The sequence below is a fragment of the Borostomias antarcticus genome, assembly GCF_949987555.1.
Source record: "Borostomias antarcticus genome assembly, chromosome: 17".
NCBI classification, from domain to species: domain Eukaryota; kingdom Metazoa; phylum Chordata; class Actinopteri; order Stomiiformes; family Stomiidae; genus Borostomias; species Borostomias antarcticus.
The window spans coordinates 7,393,221-7,416,408 of record NC_140250.1 but is presented as its reverse complement, the minus strand read 5'-3'; the positions used below and the strand labels follow the sequence as shown (position 1 = coordinate 7,416,408).

Below are 23,188 nucleotides of genomic sequence, written 5' to 3'. Positions count from 1 at the left end.
ACGCGCACACGCACACACACACGCACACGCACACACACCTCCTATAGTCACCCTCTATACAGGGCCTTGTGTTACGGACAATAGTTGAAAATTAGCATTGGCTAATACTGACGCATTTACAGCAATGTTCATGAATGTGTACTGTCCGTGTCAAATAATATTGGAAGTAAATAAATAAGAAGATACATGTACCCATGTCTCAGAATGTGCCCTGTAAGGCTGGGGGCTAAAGGCTGTGTGTGTGTGTGTGTGTGTGTGTGTGTGTGTGTGTGTGTTTACCACAGGTGAGTTGCTGGGGCTCGATGGAGGTGATGAGCTCTCCCTGGAGGGAGCGTGGGTAGGAGCACTTGGTGTCCTTGACCACAACGTTTTTCTTCCTGATCCAGGCCAGCAGCCACTGCAGGTTACAGTCACACAGCAGGTAAGGCGTCTGGAACTCCCTGGAGTGAGAGAGAGAGAGAGATTAGTGAGAGAGAGAGAGAGAGAGAGAGAGAGAGAGAGAGAGAGAGAGAGGAGAGAGAGATGTAGAGAGAGAGAGAGAGAGAGAGAGAGAGAGATGTAGAGAGAGAGAGAGAGAGAGAGAGAGAGAGAGAGAGAGAGAGAGAGAGAGAGTGAGAGAGCGCTAAGCAGGGATCTAAAAAGTGACAATGCCCTATTGTTATGGTCATGGAAAATTTTGCTTTCCTGATGCGATCTCACAGCTATCCATGCGAGTTGTTATCAAAGTGCTATTGAGGGATTCTCTCTGGGGGGATAAAATGTAATTTTGCTAAATGGCAGATGTAGACCACAGACGTGGACCAGCTTCAGTCAATATCCATCTTTACGTACAGCGTCTTCAGGGAGTCCAAGCTGTCGAAGGTGCCCTGAGCCAAGGAGGAGAATATATTCCCTGAAAGGTTTCTGAAAAGAGAATGAAGTTTATCGGTTACTCGTGACAAATACCAAGAACAATCCCAACTCATCAAATCGTCCAGCTGGAAAATAACCAATGAGATAATCCAACTATGTATCCTTCCTCCTAACCTCACTGTCAGGGGGGCTGGGGTACTAATCTTTGCAGCTGTTACACTGGGCCCCCCAGAAAACAACCCAAGCTGAGACAGTCATCCCCCTGCACCTGTTACTGGCACATGCCTCTGGAGGCACCAACTGTCTCTCTCTCGCCTTCAGAATAAACTAAAGGTTTAATCAAATTACGTTCAAACAGAAGGGAAAATAGACATGCAAATGCATTCTTGTTGTAATACTACTTCTGAAATGTGTGTAGCGGAGAGGAGCAAACCAACTTTAAAAACAAAAGTAGAATGAGATGGCTAGCAATGCTAGCCTTGGCCTCTGCCTTCAATCTGCAATGGAAGTGAAGTATGAATAACTTACAGTCGGACCAGACTGGTGAGGCCCTTGAAGATGTCTATGTTGAGGCAACCTATGAGGTTTTTGGACAAGTCTCTATAGAAAAGAGAGACATCCTGGTTAATTTGCATTCACAGCACGCACTTTCTGAAATCATATCTTATCTAGTCTATCTATCACAGTATCATAGAACAATGAACATTGAAAGAGCAGGAAATGAAGAAAGCAGATAGGAGAAATCCTATACTGTATAATGTGGTGACTAAGCAAGTTCCAGGAAACATATGTCTACAAAATGTAGGAGACTTGTCTGAAGGATTGACAGGGACAGGTTTGGACAAGGATTGAAAATTTTCAGTTTTGTCAGATTTACAACTTTTTGGGGGGTTTTGAACGTATGTCAGTGTCTGCCCAGAGGGAAGATTTCACATCAAAGCAGGAGGAACGTGCGAGAGATGATTAATTTCTGCGGATTAATGTCAAACACGTGAAAGGTGTGTGTTTCTTTAGCTCCCGGGTCCTGACACGGTGTCTCTGGCAGACGTCAGGAGCCTTCATCTACGGCTGCCAGTCCCTCGTGGGGAAACAATGTTTTCATTTAGCTCTGGACAAAACCAAGGACTGGAATTATTCATCTATAATGACTGATCCTCAGAGAGATGAATATGAAAAATGCTATTGCTAAAAATGCTAGCATCGGTAAACAATATTCCCAAATATCTATAAATTAAGAGTTTGCATTGGCGGCATTTCCCATTAGTGACAGCAGTTACTCAAATGGCTAAGTGAGTGAATAACCTCAATCAGTCTACAACGTCTGAATGAGTGAATCAACTGTAGATTTGTCAACATAAGTGTCAACACAACTGTTCGTACAGAAAGAGGCACACACACACAAACACACTACTTTCTATACGATGTCTCCATGAGTAGGATATCACACCATATCCATCAAGCCAAAGCCCCTCACTTGTGGTACAGACGCACGCACGCACGCACGCACGCACGCACGCACGCACACACGCACACACGCACACACGCACACACGCACACACGCACACACGCACACACAATCAGGGCAGACGGACTAGTGTGTGTAGGAGTGTGTTTAATTACTATTGTGGTTTCCCTGGCTGGCAGCTGGGGGAGTTAACTGTGTGAGGTTGTTAGTTCCGCACAGCTTTCAGAGAGACAAGCTCTATTGCTGTTTTGCCAAGTCCTGCTGGCATTCCGTGTTTGGGGAGGGCTAACCTAGCAAGAGGTACTTCCTTTGCTAAGGGATAAACCTCCACACTAGAGGGGATTCAGCCAACCTCCACCCATACAGCATTCCTTTGTACCCGTATATTACAGTACATATAGTACATAATATGACAAATAAACCACCCTGAACCTCGAGAGACACTAGAGGATTCAGCTAACCTCAACTCTGCTATAGACACTAGAGGATTCTGCTAGATCCCAGCAGAGAGGAATGTTTAACTAGACCACACATACATGGCCGCATCTCTTGCACATGACTCTTGTTGCTCTTCTCTGTAGTCATACTGAAGGTCCTGTGTTGCTCATTTGGACTGTGTTGTTAGTGAGCAACAGTCGTGGGTTCAACGTCTGCTGTAAACATATGACAATGTTTTCAATCACTGTCCTGCAAAAAGTAAGTGTACTACTTAACTTAGTGTTATTCATCACATTATGATTGTAAATGCAAATTAGGGATCCACCGACAACATCGGTGTTGGCCTTGTTGACTGCCATCGGCCCACCGGCAAATAAAATGACATTCACCGATGGTAGTGGCCGATGTTATGTCGCAACAATTATGTCTTTTTTTTGTTGCAAAACGTAGCCTTCCCAGCTGGAGATTCAGAGAAATCCGTGACGTAACGCCGCAAACGCACGTGTAGTTTGCTTTCAAATTAAAGTGAAATAATAAATTGGCGTTTTGGAACCGAAGTGTTTGGTTCCAAAACGCCAATTTATTATTTCACTTTAATTTGAAAGCAAACTACACGTGCGTTTGCGGCGTTACGTCACGGATTTCTTTGTTTCCCTGACACAAAAGGGGGAATAAAAATTAAATAAAATAAACATTGGCCATTGGCCGGATTGTTATTTTAAACATCGGCATCGGCCCAGAATTTTGCAATCGGTGCATCCCTAATGCAAATCTAAATGAATCGTCATCATCATCATGATCATCATCAAAATGTCCATCATACGGTAACAGAAGCCCCTGTAAACATAGACTATAAAAGCCATCTCCTGTACTGTTCTGCATCGCTCGCCACTGACTCAGACTCCAGCTGAAGGAGAACTTGGAGGACTAGCTCAAATCTAAACTTCAAAAGCTGGATGTTCCTGTTGTCCAGTTACCAACACTCCGCTCTTGGGAGTGCGAGTTTGGGAGACAGACGGTTAAATCGGTTGTCGGGGTGTGAACAGATGCAAAAAAACAAAACAAAACTGTGTTTGATGAGGCTTGGTCAACCGCTGTTCAGCTGTCCCTGGAATGTAAGGCCTGGGCTCGGAGGGATGAGGTCAGAGGCTGTGTGTGTGTGTGTGTGTGTGTGTGTGTGTGTGTGTGTGTGTGTGTTAGGAGGAGGGGATTTGAGGTTTAAGGTATATCCCCAAGTGGGTATCCTACTCCTTCACCCCACCTACTCACACAGAACACTTACAAATACAACAACGTGACAAATGAAGATTGAATCTTGGATAAAGATTGAATCTTGAATCTAACATTGCCTCTTTGCTGTAAAGTACCAGTGTTCCATACCGAATCAATACCATGTCCATACTCCTACAGTACGATGCATATCAATCATTGTACGTCTTCTCTTCTGCCGTCTCTCTCTCTCTCTCCCAAGCAACGGGGACCCTCGCTCGCTCGCTCTGGCCTACTGAATGGCACGTCTTGAAATGAAGCTAAATCTAATTGGGAGCATGTTTTAACGGAGGAATGGACAGATGGGAGACATTAAAGATTGTCTGGAACAAAGAGGAGAGAGAACACTGGGCGCCTTTGTCAGGGGCCTCTGCTTCTGACTGTTAGATAGACACAAGTATATGGAGGACGAGGGACAGAAAAAGAGTGAGTGAGAGAGAGAGAAGAAGAAGAAAGAGAAAGAAGGAAAGAGAGACAGAGAGAAAGAAGTAGCGGTGGAGAGAGAGACAGAGAGAGGTATGAGTGAGACGGAGAGTATGAGTGAGAGAGAGAGTATGAGAGAGAGAGAGAGACAGAGAGAGGTATGAGTGAGACAGAGAGTATGAGTGAGAGAGAGAGTATGAGAGAGAGAGAGAGACAGAGAGAGGGTATGAGTGAGGCGGAGAGAGTATGAGAGAGAGAGTATGAGAGAGACAGAGAGTATGAGTGAGAGACAGAGAGACAGACAGAGAGACAGAGAGAGAGAGAGCATGAGTGAGAGAAAGAGAGACATAGAGAGTTCATGTTCCTGGCCACCAGCTCGGTCCTGCCCCTACCCCAGGTCGATCCTGCCCCTACCCCAGGTCGATCCTGCCCCTACCCCAGCTCGGTCCTGCCCCTACCCCAGCTCGTTCCTGCCCCTACCCCAGCTCGGTCCTGCCCCTACCCCAGCTCGTTCCTGCCCCTACCCCAGCTCGGTCCTGCCCCTACCCCAGGTCGGTCCTGCCCCTACCCCAGCTCGGTCCTGCCCCTACCCCAGCTCGGTCCTGCCCCTACCCCAGCTCGGTCCTGCCCCTACCCCAGCTCGGTCCTGCCCCTACCCCAGCTCGGTCCTGCCCCTACCCCAGCTCGGTCCTGCCCCTACCCCAGCTCGGTCCTGCCCCTACCCCAGCTCGGTCCTGCCCCTACCCCAGGTTGTGAGTCTGAGTACAGGGTTACTACGCACGTCACCCCAGCACTTCTGTTCACACCAAGACAGGTTCTCTACTTACTCTAGTTACTCTATCGCTTTCTCACATTTTTTTCGTAATCTTTTACCCCACCATCCAACTTAAAACAGCTGATCAAGCAACTGGTGAGCCTGAAGGATGAACACAAACAGATGAGCAGGAACTGAACCGAGCCTCTGGGAACGATGCACTGTGGCGCAGTCCTGCCTAAAACCACACCGATGACACGTCAGCGTATCGGCACTGCCGGGTGTGTTGGGGGATTGGCTAATGTATCGATTCGGGGTTGGAGAACGCCTGTCGACGTGCTGTTGGGTCTGGAGGGACAGGAGGGGGAACGAGGGGAGGAGAGGAAGCAGAGTCCGAGCCAAGATGGCCGCCTTCCTGTCTTGCTGCTGCTCCGCGCCGGCAGCCAAACTCAGAGTTTATGTTGGCAGAGACCACGCAGTCTTGGATGATTCACTCACTCTCTCTCTCACTCACACACACACACACACACACACACACACACACACACACACACACACACACACACACACACACACACACACACACACACACACACACACACACACACACACACACACACACACACACACACACACACACACACACACACACACACACACACACACACACAAAGCCACACACAGTTACGCGCACACACACACCCATCCCCCTTTCCTTGCGTGTGTGAAAGTAGATAGGGCCTCAGGCAGTCTGAAGTAGGCTCTGGCAAAGAGCCAAAGTGTGCTTGAGGACGTAGGAATAGAGCAGGGCTGTACAGACGCCACTTATAGACACTTAAGAGACAGTCAGGCCAGGCCTATAGACACCTAGAGACAGTTAGGCCAGGCCTATAGACACCTAGAGACAGTCAGGCTAGGCCTATAGACACCTAGAGACAGTCAGGCCAGACCTATAGACACCTAGAGACAGTTAGGCCAGACCTATAGACATCTAGAGACAGTTAGGCTAGGCCTACACCTAGAGACAGTTAGGCCAGGCCTATAGACACCTAGAGACAGTCAGGCTAGGCCTATAGACACCTAGAGACAGTCAGGCTAGGCCTATAGACACCTAGAGACAGTTAGGCCAGACCTATAGACACCTAGAGACAGTTAGGCTAGGCCTACACCTAGAGACAGTTAGGCCAGACCTATAGACACCTAGAGACAGTTAGGCTAGGCCTACACCTAGAGACAGTCAGGCCAGACCTATAGACACCTAGAGACAGTTAGGCTAGGCCTACACCTAGAGACAGTCAGGCCAGACCTATAGACACTCAAAGACAGTCAAGCCCGCCCTAATAGACACCTAGAGACAGTCAGGCAGAGTGTTACAGGCACAGCAGACGCTTGGGTAAAGACAGGACTGGTGTACTCCCAATGTCCATTGGTGTAAATGTGTGCCCAATTTCATTGCACGGAAATGGATCCCATTTGGCCACAAGATCTACGCAGGCCACGTGCACATATGAGTCCACACTGGCAGGAACGTGACCAATGATATCATTCGAGCATTTAGCGACGGCTATAAATGGTCCTGACTGCTGTCCGGCGATCACTCACAGTCTCTTGAGGGCCAGCAGTCCGATGAACGCTCCCGGCTCGATGCGGCTGATGATGTTGTTCCTCATGTCCCTGCAAGGCATGAAAAGACCGTTGAGCCACAAGAAAGCACATAGCAACCCAACAAAAAAATATGTACATTAGGGCTGCACAATTAATCGTGAATTAATCGAAATCGCGATTATGACCTCCGCAATTAACTAATCGCAAAAGGCCGCAATTAATGTGATTAATAATTTTGCTTTGAATTGAGTGTGCTAGGACTACACGGTCGAATCACAGGCGCCTATGCTGTCTGACCAATCACATGCGTTCCCGCTGAGCGCGCTGTGCGCAGCAATTTCACTGAGAAGACAGACAGCAGTAGGTCAAGACAAGTGTCACAAGAGTACCTGCAGCCATGAGTAGTGAAAAAATGAGCGAAAACGAGGTCAGTGAGTTAGTAGCAAGAAAGGGATCAACATCTGTGATTTGGGATCATTTTGGTTATTATATATTAATATTATATATTAAATATTAATCACAATTATTAATCGCAATTACCATTTTGAAGCAAATAATCGCAATTATTATCTTTTGTCATAATCGTGCAGCCCTAATGTACATCTTAAAAAGCTGTTGCATGGCATTATTCAATAAGCGCATAACTGACATGTATCCAAAAAATTCCATTCACATGTTCTAAGCACTTTTCAACATTTACTATTTTTTGGGCAGCAATGACTTGAAGCACTTCTGATTTGCTTTTTTGGGAGTGGAGGCCAGACAATGTACACCTCAGCAAGACTTCAGGAAGTGTGGGGTGGGAAGTGGGAAGGTGAACCGCCATATTCAGCTCATATTGCTGCGCGACCTCATTGACCCCTGGTGCCACGGTCGTTCGTTCCGCGCGGTGACCCTGCGGCGTGAACGCTCTCCTCTCAGGGGACTCTAGCCCACACACCTGGGGCTGGCCACGAGACACCCTAATCAATCATGACTGTGTTACTCCCATCGCCGCCAGCTTGGGCCACACACACACAGCTACACAGACACACACACTCCTGTCTCAGCCAAGTTCAAAGGCTGTGGCCGGAGGACACCTGCAGCGCTGGCCTGCGCTGTTCCTGTCGAGTCACTCATTATACAGTCTGAGGCGGAGATGCTCACGGGTCGCCACCTGAGCCGACACAAAGGCCTCTGGGTAACTCTTGACGGGGACGTTTGATGTTGAGGAGCTGTCACCTGAAGGGGGGGGAGGTGGGTAAGGCAGGGGGGGCTACAGAGGGATCAGACAGATAAAAAAACCTATCACTGGCTACAGTGTTTGATGTGTGCTGGCAGACTTGGCTTTGCTATAGCGTAGAGTGTTGAGGGAACCACCTGCCAGAGGGGCTAGGGAGGGAAGTGAATGATTGTTGTACCGGTGCCGAAACGGTACGCCACCATGGCTAATTTCTTGAGATAATTATCTTTACCCCGGCAGAGCCTTCCAGACGTTTAATTAAAAGTTCTGGGTATTTCAGCTAAAATTGAAAAAAGAAAAGGATAAAAAAAACATGATATAGGAGTTGAGTGTGTTTGAAGTCGGTGGCGGTATCTTAGGTTACTCATAGGTCCACATTGTGACCATTCTTTCAGGGCTTTAAGGAGGGCAGGCTGGCGCCGGGTTCAGCTCATATTCATCGGTTGCCTTGATCTGGCACGGCGGCGGTGCCAGGCTGGGTCCGCGCCAACCCTCTGATGGGTGTCAGACCACCAGCGGGGCCAGCGGCACGAGGCCCAGCACCAGAATCAATCTCGCCGACGTCTCTGTTCCACTTCCTCAAAGGAGCCGGGATCCTTGGAGAAGGGAGGAACAGTCCGGTGATTGTCCTATAGACTGGGTTTCTAACTGCGGATCAGAGTGTTCTCATCATTGACTGTTGATGCTAGTGTGCACGTGGCGGGCAACTTCCTCGGACTTGACAGCTTCGGGGGTCAGTTCTAAGAGGTCTCTGAGTGTAGAAGAGAACAGTGTTTGTGCTAAGGCAGGCGTTTAGCTCCTGGTGAGGTTCCTGTTCTCTTTGAGGCTTGAGCTGGCAGGGAGAACGGTCTGTCTTCTAGAGTCAGAATCTGACTGGCGGACAGCCCCTGTAGTACGCCACTATCACCACTTCACACCTCTATCAGTGTTAAGTGACAGAGTGGAGGTTGAGGTGTGAAAACCATTCACATGCTTAAACACGTATGTCTATGAACACGCCACTGAGGCAATGGCAGAGGAAGGGAAGAAATAAGATCGAGTTCTGTCAGAGTTGGCCCGTCTTGTGGACAACATTAGGTAACATAACTTGGTATTAGACTATACTCGAAACGCTCCCAAACTCCCCCCTCAAGTTCCCAAACTGTTGACGACCACAAACAACGTGGCACTTTCAGACTCCCCCCTTTGCAGCAATATGCCAGGTGTGCTAGCCGTGCTAGATTGGAAATGGCTGGATAATAAAGTCTGAGTTAATTTAGCTCAAAAGAGCTTGAGGGGGTTCCAGAACGCTCCTGGAACCCAGGCTGCCAAACAGGAACAACAGTTCTGCAAAAGCTAAGTACGCAAACGCTGCCGATCAAAACAGATGTGATCTGATAAGCGTTTTGGACTTGTCATTCTCAAGGTGGAACGCGTGATCTATCTTTGTAATTTCCATTTGGCACAGAGAGGACACAGTTTGTTTTTCCCTCTGGCAGGTCTCCCATAAAATTCATATTGGCATGAAGTTGTTTTTCAAGTTTGAAAGAGAGAAAAAAAAAATCCTTTCCGCAATCAAGAGAAAAGCTAAAACAAGGCTCCCTGGAGCGATGAGTGGTTCCTTGTTACCACATCACAAGAGTCTAAGCTCCGGTCTAAAGACCGCTTTCCTCAAATCTTCCAAAAATCACCCCAACAAAAACCACAAGACAGAAGTTTTGAAACTGGCACTATGTTTTCATATGAATCTAAAATGCTAGAGTCTGGTTGTGGTCCTGGAAAACTATGTATTTTGACAGTAAAAATGGAACCACATTTCTGTGACTTGCATAAACATGGCCGGCCCATAATGCACCGGTGTGGCCGCTGCGCCACCTCACAGCCACGCCAAATCTTTCGCGGAACTAGAGAATTATCTCTGCTCCATTTGTAAGAAAAGGAACTCCCACCACAGCGATACAGGACAGGACATACAGAGCCGGGGATTGCCATGTGACAGCAGCTTCGCTGGCAGGGTCCATATTTCAGAATGGAGTTCTAATCACAGAGATTCTGTGGGCCTCGACGCTGCCAGGACATCTCTGGCCCTGTCAGAATGCTGCGGCCTCCCCAGGACTGTAACTATACTCTGTGATTTCACGGCGTGAAGAGGGACTGGGCTAATCGATTTCTACCGCCTCCCTGCCTGCCACTCACAGCCAGCTGGACGCCGCTGCACGGAGACAGACAGAGGCAGAGTGCCCTCTTTGTGTTGGCCGTGGAGGAACGGAGGGGAGGTGGTGGAGAGAGAGGAGGAAGGAGAGAGAGCGGCATGACATCGCCTCACTAGCCTAGACAGACCAAGACAGAGGCTAGAGTATTTTGTTGTTGACTGTGGTCAGATCGGAGGGGGAGAGAGAGAGAGAGAGAGAGAGAGGGAGAGAAGGAGGGAGAGAGAGAGAGGGAGAGAAGGAAGAGAGAGAGAGAGAGGAGAGAGAGATAAGGAGAGAGAGGGAGGAAGAGAGAGAGAGAGAGGGGGAGAGAGAGAGAGAGAGAGAGAGAGGGAGAGAAGGAGGGAGAGAGAGAGAGGGAGAGAAGGAGGGAGAGAGAGCGAGAGAGAGGAGGAAGAGAGAGAGAAGGAGAGAGAGAGGGAGGAAGAGAGAGAGAGAGGTGGAGAGAGAGAGAGAAGAAAGAGGGGGTGCCTCACTCCTGCATGCAGCCAGGCTAGCAGCATTGTCTCTGTGAATCACACAGTCGACACCTCTGGCCTGGGCTTGGCTTCATTACAATGACAAAGCAGCGTGCCTCATTGGATGACAGTCTGAGGGGGGGCAGGGGGGGAAATCACAATGGGAGCTGCTTCCTGAGGTAAAAGCGCCACTGGCTGTGCTCTTTACCACAGCGGCGCAGCTCCTCCAGAGCCCACATGATTGGCCGTTTGCAGAGGGCAGAAGTGTCCCTGAAGGCTTTCTCTGCGTGGGAGGAGGATCAAAGCTGTTTGCACTCACCCAGTCAGAAAAAGCTTCAATTTATCATAAGGGCCTCGATATTCCAGCATCTGACCCAATTTAGAAAAGGGGAGGGAGATTACCATCTTGTGTACTATCTAGTCTGGGGCGTTTCTCGTTCCGTGTTGTTTCGCCGGTCTAGAGCGGAAGCGCGATGACACATCGCATAATCATCCAGTCTGGACTGGAAGAACAGTTGTTGTAATGTTTTTACTGAAGGCTGCACATGGTGAAGTTTCGAGTAGATAACATTCTCAATGGCATCACCAGGCATAACACCGACGAAAATTGTAAAAGAAGATGCGAGGAGAACTACTGGTTAAGGAAAAATAAAGCAAGTGGAAGTTGGAGGGGGGCTCTACAGGCTCGAGCCAGATGATGGGGCGGGCTTAAGGCAGTGAAGTAAATAGATACCAGGCTCTCCTCCCCGAGGAGAGACTGGTGACGCGAGGCTAGTACTATCTGGTAGCTGATGTGTAAAAATACTAGGGTCGGATAAGGACATAGCCGGCTCTTGCACGGCTCAAAGCACACGGTTTGCAACTTTACAAATCAATCGGAGTGAACTTCCAGAACTTTCTGAACAGCTAGAATGTAAAATAAGTACATTTCTTAAAAGATGCGTCAGTCCAACCTACATTGATTTGATTTAATTTGCTCTGGCATTTCAACAGCTTACTGGCAGTAAGCAACTGATGTGGCATTTCATGCCATGACAGAATATGGTCTGTGTCTTATCACTGGTATGTCTGTAATGTGTGTGTGTGTGCGTGCGTGCGTGTGTGGGTGGTGTGTAATGCTAGTTTGGTATAATGTGTGTGTGTGTGGTATGTAATGCTAACCTGGTGTAGCTATCCTGATCATGTGAGCTCACATTCTGTTTATCTCCACAGATTAGTCTGGACATACACCCATTCTAACTGATTTCCACCCGACCAGATACTGGTCAGACCAATCACAACCATTTATCTAACATGGGGCAGGTTTGATATGATGACTGTACCCTACTTGATACGATGAGTATTTAGGGCTGTCCCGAATACCATTTTACAGGCTTTGAATACTCTGGTATAAACGAGCGAATACTGAATGCTATTCGTTCTCAACCCCTTGGTGGAATAATTGCATAGTCTATATCTACCGGTGACAAGCTGAGCAATGCGCCCGACAGTCATTCCCTTATTGTCCAACTTTTGCCTCCTGCTACTCATGTATTCATGTAAGCTTGAAAGATTGTTTAGCTTCCTAGCTGAGTATTTGTTCATAAAATAAACCCACACATAATTAAATTATCATGGCTCATGTCAATTTGCCCAAGTTTAGGTTTCACTTTCACATTCTGAAATGGTTTAATTTTCGCGTTCTAGGCCACACCCATAAACTCTTGAAAACCAGTTCCAATTCGGTTTTATAAAGATCAATTTTGTACCATAATAAACTAGAGGGTGATAGTAGCCTACCAAAGTCAATCACAACTTGAAATGGCTTAAACATCTTTTGGCTGTTTGCTACCAAACGTAGGCTACATCATCCTAGTCAGTGTTTTGCTCGCTCCAACTCTCGTCCCACCAACGTTCTTGTGCTAGTAGTTAGCTTAGGGCTGTCAATTTAAGAAGCATTTTCGCCTCTGTCTCTCCTCCACTCCAAAGTTGACAGCCCTTACCAGAGCCCTAACCAGAGACCCACAGAGTGTTTTGAGGGAGAATACAAGCATGAAATCTGCTTCTGTTCAGTTGCACTTTTGCGAGTCATGTTATGACGTTGGTATAGGCTTGGAGTATCAGGGGAAAAAAAACAAAGCTCTTAATACTGAATTGGGGCTGTGGTGGTAGGGAGGCAAGGGGTGATATAAAATGGAGGGAAAACTTGGAGATGGAGTTCCCAACACACTGACTCAACCAGACAGAACCATGGAGAACCCAACACACTGACTCAACCAGACAGAACCATGGAGAACCCAACACACTGACTCAACCAGAGAGAACCATGGAGAACCCAACACACTGACTCAACCAGACAGAACCATGGAGAACCCAACACATTGACTAAACCAGACAGAGCCACAGAGAACCCAACACACTGACTAAACCAGACAGAGCCACGGAGAACCCAACACATTGACTAAACCAGACAGAGCCACGGAGAACCCAACACACTGACTAAACCAGACAGAGCCATGGAGATCCTAACACACTCAACAACCAGACAAGAGCATGTTTGTGTTGACTATCGTTCTGTAAGTAAACTCAAAATTCCACTGTGATAAATTAGGGGCACAGTTTGCTCCACTCAACTTTCAACCCCTCAGATTTAGTTTCCCCAATTAATACCAGATGGTGTACTGTAGCCAAGAAAGGCCCTAGTATACCTCACACATACTCCTGGCCCTTTTTTAACAAGACCTGGAAGAATGACATGGAAAATATGCCCTTTCGCATTCCTCCACCATGCAATCGTGTGTTATTGTAGCCTTGGGTAAAAGCTAGGCTATTAAAGGTCTGGTTATTTTATCTGCATGAAGCCATTCCGGAGTGATAAATCACTCACGGTCCACACACACAGGCCCAAAGCGTTTCCCGGGAATCTCGGGGGAAACGTGAGCCGATGCGATTCCAAAGCCCCACAGTCGAAATGCTTTGACTCTGTGGCAGAAGCAACATCTTTTCGTGGTTCGCGCGATCGTTCCAAGGAACCGCGTTCAATATTGACATAGCAGAAAGTACACTATACCTCAATAACTGTCTTCTCTGTCTATTGACGCAGAGAGATAGTACAGTTCATCTGCCTCTGCGCTCCCCAGTACAGTTCATCTGCCTCTGCGCTCCCCCTGTCCAGGCTCAATTCTAGATCCTCTTTTCTCTAGATTTCAAGATTTCTCTCAAGAAGTTCTCTATCTAAAGGAAAACCTTTTCCAAGATACACTTCTTCACTACCACAGAAAAATTACACAGTTTAAAAAAAAAAAAACAGTCCAAAAAAATGTTGTCTACGACTAGTTGTTGGGCCTCATCGTGTCTTCTGTAGATTACATGGGCCTTGTTTTGTAATACTGGACCGTAATGGGGTCAGTTCAGCACTCATACATAACTCTGAGTTAGGCTCCCCTTATCCGGATGTCCTCAGGACTGTGGTGAGAGCATCTCGCTGTCAAACAATAGTCAGCCCTGGAGGCCATGTGTCTATAATTAACCCTTCTCTAGTGCCTTCCCCCCACTGACTGATATCCTTAACATGGGCCGTCTGCCTTCCAGTCCTGCACGACCTGGATGTTTCAATGGCATGAAGCCGACATACAGTTTTCAACTGTCAACAGTTTTTTTTCAACATCCACTGGCCTCTACTTCGCAGAACTATAACAGTCTAACACATTTTACCAAATCTATTACTTTTCACATGTGAATTACAAACAAAACAACAACATAAATCACAAGAGATCAGAGTGGCTCGGTTTCAGCTTGGAATTCAGTGGACAAAGATTTCAAGATAGCATAAATTATATGAACTGCTAATGCTATCCAATCACAGGCATAGGCTACGATATGCCATTGAAGGAAAAATACTCACAATCTCTCCAACGTAGACAGCCCAAAGAAGGATCCATTTCTTAATTCATGAATTTTGTTGTTGCTTAAAATCCTGCAAGGAAAAAAAGGAGACGTTACTGAAAACTGTAAAACAAGTTAATATCATGTGAAAGGGGTCATCCCACACCAACGTAAAAGATGGTCATTGACAAGTTATTTGTCAACAACTAGGTGTGTCAACAATTTTGAAGAGGCTGTCACACTGGCCTAAATGTGGCAAAACATACCACAATCACAAATGTATACACTGCAAGAAATATTAACTCTGAATTATGCGAGAATCTACTAATTTATTGACTACAGCTTGTTTATTACTTAGTAAAAGGAGGCTATTATTTTACTTCATAAAAGGAGGCCATGTAAATTCAAGAGCACAGAAAGAACTCCCAGGTTGACAAACCATGCCCTTTTATGAGTAGTGATCTCACTGCTCCATTCATGGAATGTTCCCCAATGCCAGGAAGAGAAGGGAGAAAACAACTTTATCTTCTGCCCGCTATTCTTTCATGATGCTAAATTGGTAGCATGTGCCTCGACAGGGTACAGCTCAGCCAGGTAGCCAAGAGGCGATAAGGTGCATACTTTCCACAAACCTCCTTCCGCTTTGATGGATCGAGGTATGATAAGCTGATCCAATGCACTGGTGACTCACTTTGAGATTGTTTTGAGTGCCACGTGAAGTCACTGATGTAACCCTTGATGATAGACAGGGGTAACTTTGAGTGTCTGGTCTTGAACTTGGAACAATAATGGTGTTGACAACTAGAAATTAGCCTGTCGTTTCATGAGGGACAAATGCACAAATCAGGAATGCTTCTGAAGATGTGCTAAGAAGAGATAAAGACAAAAATGGTTTGGAAATACTGTCATTAGCTTGAAAGCAATTTGGACCTCCATGTGTAGCAAGAATCATAAACCCGTATTGAATTACCTCTAGACACAATCTAACAAAAGCAAGCTTTGTTCAGATGGAACAGTTACACCTGCCACTGACCTGATTAAAAGTAGAAAAAAGGCAAGTAATGTGCACGTGGAGGGCAGACTTATTCATGTCACATCTTCATGTATTCTTTCCCATCATTCAAACCATTGCATCTCAAGTGAAAAGGCCTTGCTCATCTTAAACTTGGATGATCCACATTTATTTAATAGTTTAACATTCAGAGACAGTGCACATTAAGGAACATTTCTGTAAACATGCTGGTTTAGCCAAATTGGCTAATTTCCAACCAAAGTCTCTGGGGCAGATGGCATGAGCACTACAATAATTAAAATACATTATATACATTATACCAAATAATACATAAAAAAAACATACAAATGTTAGCTAAGGACCTGACGGGCAGGTACACTCTCCCACACACACACATTCACAACTTGGGCTTGAAAACATCTCCCAAGACAAGTGTCTTCATCACCGATCCTGCAGTTCCCTATGCTCAACCTCCTGTCCCCATATGCCTGAGGCCTCACCCCAAAGTCTTGATAATTGACCAGTGATGTAAACTGCCGAGGGGAAGACTGAGCTGGCTTGCGGTCACTATATTCTCGCTTGTGGGGCGGGGATGTGGTGGGTCACACACACAGGCAGCAGCACCCACAACCCCCGGCCATACTGGAGTCATTATGGGGTGTTGAGCGGTCGCTTTATTGCAGGGTTTGGCTGATAGAGAGACTCGCCTGATACGCTCTCTCCACTCCCAACCCCTCGGAGAGCACAAACGCTTCCTGTGTTTCGCGGCTGGCCTGCGCAGGCTGCTGAGTCCAGATGTCCTGCCTCAGTGAGGTAAGAGACTGCAAAGTCTACTCTAGTCACTGCTCTCTCTCTCCCTCTCTCTCTCTCCCTCTCTCTCTTTCTTTTTCTCTCTCTCTCTCTCTCTCTCTCTCTCTCTCTCAACAAGTCCTGATGATCTAGACAGAGACACGGTGTCCTCATACAAAAGGTTTGGTCACAAAGTTCTCATTTGCGCTGAGAAGTGAGTGGTGTGGCGTAGATTTATAGGTGATGACTTTATCATACGGTCTGGGTATCCAGAGGAACACTTGTATGTACCCCATGAGTGATGGTTGCTTTGCTCCTAAATTATGTATAAAATGTGGATTTATTATTATTTTTTTAACACCCATTGAACCTCACATCCGGCTTAAATTAATAATGTTTAGCCTCAAATACCCATGCTATTCTCATAGAACAGTATAGTTGGGGTTAAACTGTGTATTGCGAATAAAAACAGCTGTGCCATATAAACACACACAAACTGTGAGGCATTATGAAGTCCAGCTGCATAAATATGCTCCAACCTTGTGACTTTCCGACTGTCAAAATAAATTCTTCATAAGAGGCTCCTCCTGAGAGTCATGAGCCTGTTTTTTGCTCCCCCTTTCTCTCCCTCACCCTCCCTCCCTATCTCTCTCTCTCTCCCCCCCTCACTCCCTCTCCACCCCTCACTCACCCTCCCTCTTCCGATCACCCTCCTTCCCTCTCTCTCTCTCTATTCCTCTCTCCCATGACTGAAGTGTGACCTCAGTGAGAGGGGAGCAGCATAAGCAGCAGGACGGAACCACGGACGCCCAGGCAGCTGTGCGATGGCGCAATCCGTCAGCCACAGAGGACGGCCTGTGTAATCCCCAATCCAGAGAAACTGCCCAGATTCTCTGTGTGTCTGTAGTAATGAGCGTCTGTCTGCAACGAGCCCAGGGTGTCTACCGTCATGTGAACAGAACAACAGCCTCCTCCGCCTCCAGGACATCTGCGCCATGGCCAACTTCCACAGCGTCTGCATTCAGAGCGTCTACCTCGGGTCTCAAGCCAGTGGCATTCCTGTCGGGTTTAGGGCTGGGGTGGGGAGGGGTGGAGGATGGGAGCTGGGGCCTTATCTAGATGCTCAGATAAGATCCCTGCATGGGCCAGAGCCAGGGACTAATAGCAGCGGGATCTGCACATCTCACATAATGTGCTCTAAAGTACGTGGCATAAATCACAGGTAATGCAAGACGAGGTGCGTCTGCCGCCGAGGTGTCCTCCCCAAAAAACAGAATTTCTTCTTGCCTCGCCGTAACCGAAATATCACATCAGTCGAGACGATCAGTAGTACAAGCCCTGACTTAATGCAAATGTCAGCTTTTCGTGCAAACTGAAAATAAGCTCTGCTTACTCCTGGAACTGACATACCGAAACATCATCAGTATAACTTTATTTGGTAATCCTTTCTGCAAGGAGAGTATATCTGACCCATCGGTCTGGAAGGGAGCAATGCGTCCTATTAGCTTGAGAAGATCAAGCCTGTGAAGGCAAAGAATAAGCCTCAGGTTGTAAGCGCACTACTTCCACCCGAGATGGACTTAAAAGGCTAGCCAGCCGCTACACAACTCCCTCACAGACACAGGGTTGGAAAAAAACCAACTGCTCTCTCTCTCTCTCAACACTTCTTTTATGCTCGGGAAGCTTTAACAAAGAACAGCCTGGAGTCAGGCCATTCCCTTTGGAACCAGAGGGAGTGAAAATGTGTCTTACTGTGGCGAAGCTCGTAAAACACTGCTGAAGCAACTCGCAGTGTGAGCCGAGAGAACGGAATAGCCGGGCGGTAAAACAAAAAGCAAGGTCAATAGCTGCGCTGCTCAAGACACCGCTGGGCCCTACTTTAAGCTGGCTGAGATTTGCCTGTCTAGAAAAAACATATTGCTCAGGGATTGTTGTATAGTATATCTCTCTCAGAGATTGCTGTATACCTCTCACAGTGAAGGCTATGCTAACAATACAGTGTGGAGTATAACTTAATTACCACACCATGTTGACCTCCCCACATCCTGATCCTGAACTGGAGGTCACAAGGCTGCATGGGTTAGCCCTTAACCGAGTTATGACTTGGCAGTGTTGGACTCCCTTGCTCCTCACAAGAGCTGAATACAAAAGAATGGCCTGTCTGGTATACCCCCTTTCCAGACCTGGACAGAAAAGGAGAGTTGTCATGCAAGCGCTGACTGGGCTGAATCACTCTCACGCAGTTAAGATGTCTAACAACATCCCCTTTCAGCTCCAGCGAGCCAAGGTATTAGGAGGATGTATAGAAAAAGCTCATCGCTGTAGCTTCTGTAGAGAAAGTAAAATGATCCACCGTGCCAAGAACAACATGACAAAAGAAGATTGCCGGGTCAGTGGAACCCAGCCAGCATCACAAACAGCCCGAGTAATTTAAAGACATACAAAACATCTGAAAGAACAGCTTAGCTGCGATTCCATTTCTGTTTAGCAGAATCTGAAAAAACAACAAAAGATCAACAGGTATGTGTGTTGAAAGACAAGAGCTGACCGAACACCAAGGCATCGCGTCTCGCCTGGCCTTTGGGACTTGGGGTTTTCCTCTGCTAACACCACACAACGGGCAGGCAAACACAGGAGCACTGCTTTAGCAGAGAGGCTTGTCTGTAAAGCCAAAAAACAAACTTTTCCAGCCACCGGACACGCATGACGGTGCACTCCTGGGTACTAGTTACACAAACACTTCAAAGGCTCCCAGCCCGGCAACTCCTGCTTTTCATGTGAGAGCAGCGAAACAGATCACGTGTGATTCAGGGCAGGGTTCTAGCTTCTGACAATGACTGCACCACCATAATTAATGCGAATCTCTGGAACAGATCAAATCTATGGATAAAGGAACATGAGTCTGTACAAAACGCAGCAATAAATCATGGTTTCACACCAAGCATCAATTCAAAAGAACCTCTGTAGTTCATTCTAGAAATGTGAGGGATTCCGTCCAACGGCAGAAGGCGGGATACCTGACAAACTCCCATGATGCCCTGCTGCTATGAACCGTGGCGCTTTTTTTTTTTTTTTTTACTGCGCTGGCCGTCTGTATCATCAAATCAGATGTGCTTTTCCAGGAGGGGCAGGAATTCTCTGCCTCCCTTCCCGACACCGGAGCCTCGTGGCTCAGCCGCACTGGGCCGCCAGGTGTGCTTGGCCTCAGAGACCAGCCCAGGTGCTTCTGGGAAGGGGTCCCATTCACACTCAACAAGTTTCAGAGAGAAATACGATCTTGGTGACTGTACACCAAAAAACAGGAGGCTTATATATGGCCAGCTCACCGGGTTGGTTTAGACTGAAATATGAGGAGGAACACACAACAGCACACACATATGCACGCACACAAAATGACTTTAGCCCAGTGGGAGGAACAAGATTGCATGCGAGCCTCAGAGACAGGAGGGAGGAGACAGTTGTAAACACATTCGTGTCATTTCCTCTCCGATTACTTTGGCATGTGGTATCAGTTGGACGGCGCATACTGTAGCATCGCTCTTCCTTCCCCTACAAAGAGCCATTCAACTGGCTGAGGGGGTGACCTTACTAGATAATGCACGATTCCCTGAGTTGACTTTTTCGAGCTGGGCAAAGTTGTATCGAGGTCCTACTGTATCTCATTCAACTAAATCTCTGAGGCCGTGTCCGAATGTCCATACTATGTATGTAGTACATACTATATAGTACACCAGATATAGCATGCTACATCAAAATTGTCCCTGCTACATCTGGCGTACTATATAGTAGGTACTACATATTTCCAAAATTACCCCCAAAATGTAGTAGGCATCGAGAGGATGCTATTACGGAAAAAAGATGGTGATTTGAGTGAAACGACGCGCCACGTCACCGTACAGTTTCCGGTTTGCCAAAATTGGTGGAAGTTGAGGCAACAGTGATTCGCCAACCTAGCTTAAATGTTCGTGGACATTGTAGCTAAATCTGTCGATGGATTTATTTATTTTTTTGCAGATGTCTTAGTTATATCAGGATTAGGCTAACTATTGGCATCTGTGTGCTTCGGTGTCATATTATTCAGTTTGAGTAATTTACGATCGAGCTAGCTAACTACCTTTAGCTTAATTGGCTCAGTTGCTGGTTAGCGATGAGAGGGGGAGTCCCAGCCCAGTTGATAACCCTCCGTTGCGGATTGGGGGGCTGCAACGGTTGGCTGGGATCCTGCCTCTCACTAACCAGCAACTGGTCAGTGGACTGTACCAGGCAGCCTACATTATGTCTGAATCAAATAACATTATCAAACAAGCTTGGGAACTAGCTGGCTGTCATTTAAGCATAACAATCCAACGGATAAGTCCCCCAAAAGAGCCCCTCCACTGCACAAGCTTCTCGCCAACCACAATAATAATAAGAAGCACAAGCTACTGAGTGCAACGTTAGCCCTGCTAACGGAGAGAATGAATTTGGAGGAGTGTGTTGCAGCTGGTGCTAAACAAGGCAAAGGAAGAACATTTTGTGGATTATTATCACAGCCATTCCACAGGTTAGATTATACAGAAAGGTGGGGAGCGAGCCTGTTGGATGACCAACTCCAATGCATGGCTAGTTCAATATTGTTGTAAGTTTAACATGAACAGTATGCGAGCCGGAGCCCGTCACTTTCTCTGGATGACTTGAGTAGTATGCTACATTTATCTCGCATACTAAACATGTTTTCGTGGAGTTGTATGTGCTAAATAGTATGTAGTACGCGAGTTGCAGTATGTGTACTATTCAGTATGTAGTATGGACATTCGGACACAGCCTCATTTAGCAATCACAGAGAGCTAGCCTGGCTTCGCCATCCTGATCACGTGACCTCACATTCCATTTCTCTCCATGCATCCTTTACATTTGTGAATTGGGCCTGGCAATGCCAGGTCACTCAAGAGAATGTTGTTGTTGTTGTTGCTGCTACCGAGTTTGTTTTAGTGAGTTGCTCAACGGAGGAGTTTGCCCAAAATAAAAGTATTGAGGCACGTTTAAACAGGAAGAGCGTGGGTTAGGGAGAGGGGTGGTATGATAAATGGGTCTCTAATCACACCTAACTTAAGTAACTGAATTTGGAAAGGTCTTTAATTAGCACAGGAGGAGGCGTGGCAATGGACCATTTGAAAGTCTGACAACTGAGGGGAGCCAATAGCGATAGCAACGAACCGTTAAATCAACATCAACAACACGCCATCACAGCGCCGTGGGAAGCAGATCGAAAAACAAACAGAGAAGGAAAAGGTTGTTCGCTGAACTTATTTTTACTTGACCCTGGTTGACATACAAGGACCACAGGCGGACGGATAGTCAGGGGCACCACAATCAAAAGCTCATGGGATTGCAATCGCTGTTGCTATTGGGCCTACTTTTTCTAAGTAAACCAAATACCACAGAAACATGGATGAATAAGCTTACATTCCCTTACACAACAACAGACAAGAGGCCTACTTTCCAGAACTTTCTCTTTCACAGTGAGCTCCAGGGTCCGGGCAGGGCGGAGTGAACTGGGTGCCCTCCCAGAGAGAGGAGGCATGGCAGGGATCTAGATGATGCAGGCAGGGGAAGTGATTGATTTTCAGGGTCGGGGAAGGTCAAGCAGAGCAGCAGGGAGTGCTGCCCGGGACCCTGCCAGACCAGTGTCAGTCCCTCATAAACCGGCCCTGGACCACGGCACCTCTAGGGGAGGACTGCTGACTAAAAAATACCCCCTATGTTGCAAAGGTCAAAAGACAGTGCTGCAGTCACCACTTTTATCTGCACCGAGTTGAACCTAGAATTTTTGAAGGAGCCATATTATAACTTGTCCTGAAATCTGTTAACAAAAGCACAGAGACATTCAATGTGGGAGGTTTAAGTGGATATGCCAGAGGAATGAGGACTGCGCAGTTAAATGCTGTCTAATTACTCGTCTTGACAGGAGGAAGACGGTTCCCATCACAATCAATCATTGTCAAGCGAAAAAAAACTGTCAAGGACAAAAATTATGATAGCCTCCAACTTTGTCTTCAAATAGTCTGACTCAGTCAGGTGCATAGATACTGATATCGTACCGATATGAAATAGCATAAGAACAGCCAAATTATCAACTGACAACAGCAAGTGCTAAAAGAAAGGAATTGCTGGCTTTCGGAACATAGAACTATCAGTGACAACTGACAGACAGTCATTTAAGCTTGGGGCTTTAAAAAACAACAACGAAAACACATATTTGGTACCGTTGGAATACCAGGCAATCTGTCTTTGTTTGAGAGAGGACACCATATTTGATTATCCACAACAACATGTCAACACCCCACATCCATCCAGTCCTTCTCAAAGTTGTTGGTGGCCACTCACAAGTGCTCCATCTCAGTCCTCTCTCTCATGTTTTCTTTTCATTCCCTCTGCTTTTCTTGGGGGGAGGGGGAGGGGCATGAAGAGTGACAACTCTAGCAATGAGCCCTTTCGAAATGCTTGACTGGCACCTTGCATAGTAAGGCCCAGTTTGTTGCAAACTTAGCCGCTCAAAAGGAACGACACTCAGCAGCAAAGATGAGCGGTCTCTCACCAGACAGAAATATTCAACCTCTGTGGTGACAAAGTCACAACAAGTTAAATTTACATTGCCCAAGAGCTACTTGATACTGGAGTATGACATTTTAACAGCCAAGAATACAACACGGTTGAAGTTGTCTCTGTTGGCGTTACTGTAGTCTATGTATGGTATGCACAATGTGGTTGTAACAAACAAACAAGCAAACAGGATTTAATGTGAACTACTGCTGTGGGATTGAATTGATACACAAAGCAATTACCACAAGGGATAGTTTGTCATACTT

General features: G+C 46.8%; 1 protein-coding gene across 1 annotated transcript in view; it reads right to left on the bottom strand.

Moving 5' to 3' along the window:
- Positions 1–23,188, bottom strand: part of adgra3 (adhesion G protein-coupled receptor A3) — a 40,932-nt gene that overhangs the window by 14,059 nt on the left and 3,685 nt on the right. Inside the window, exons 2-6 of the mRNA XM_084451690.1 lie at positions 14,559–14,630; positions 6,804–6,875; positions 1,381–1,452; positions 832–903; positions 280–440 (exon numbers count right to left, since the gene is read on the bottom strand). Coding sequence (XP_084307816.1) covers positions 280–440; positions 832–903; positions 1,381–1,452; positions 6,804–6,875; positions 14,559–14,630 — 449 coding nt within the window. The remainder of the gene's footprint in view (positions 1–279; positions 441–831; positions 904–1,380; positions 1,453–6,803; positions 6,876–14,558; positions 14,631–23,188) is intronic.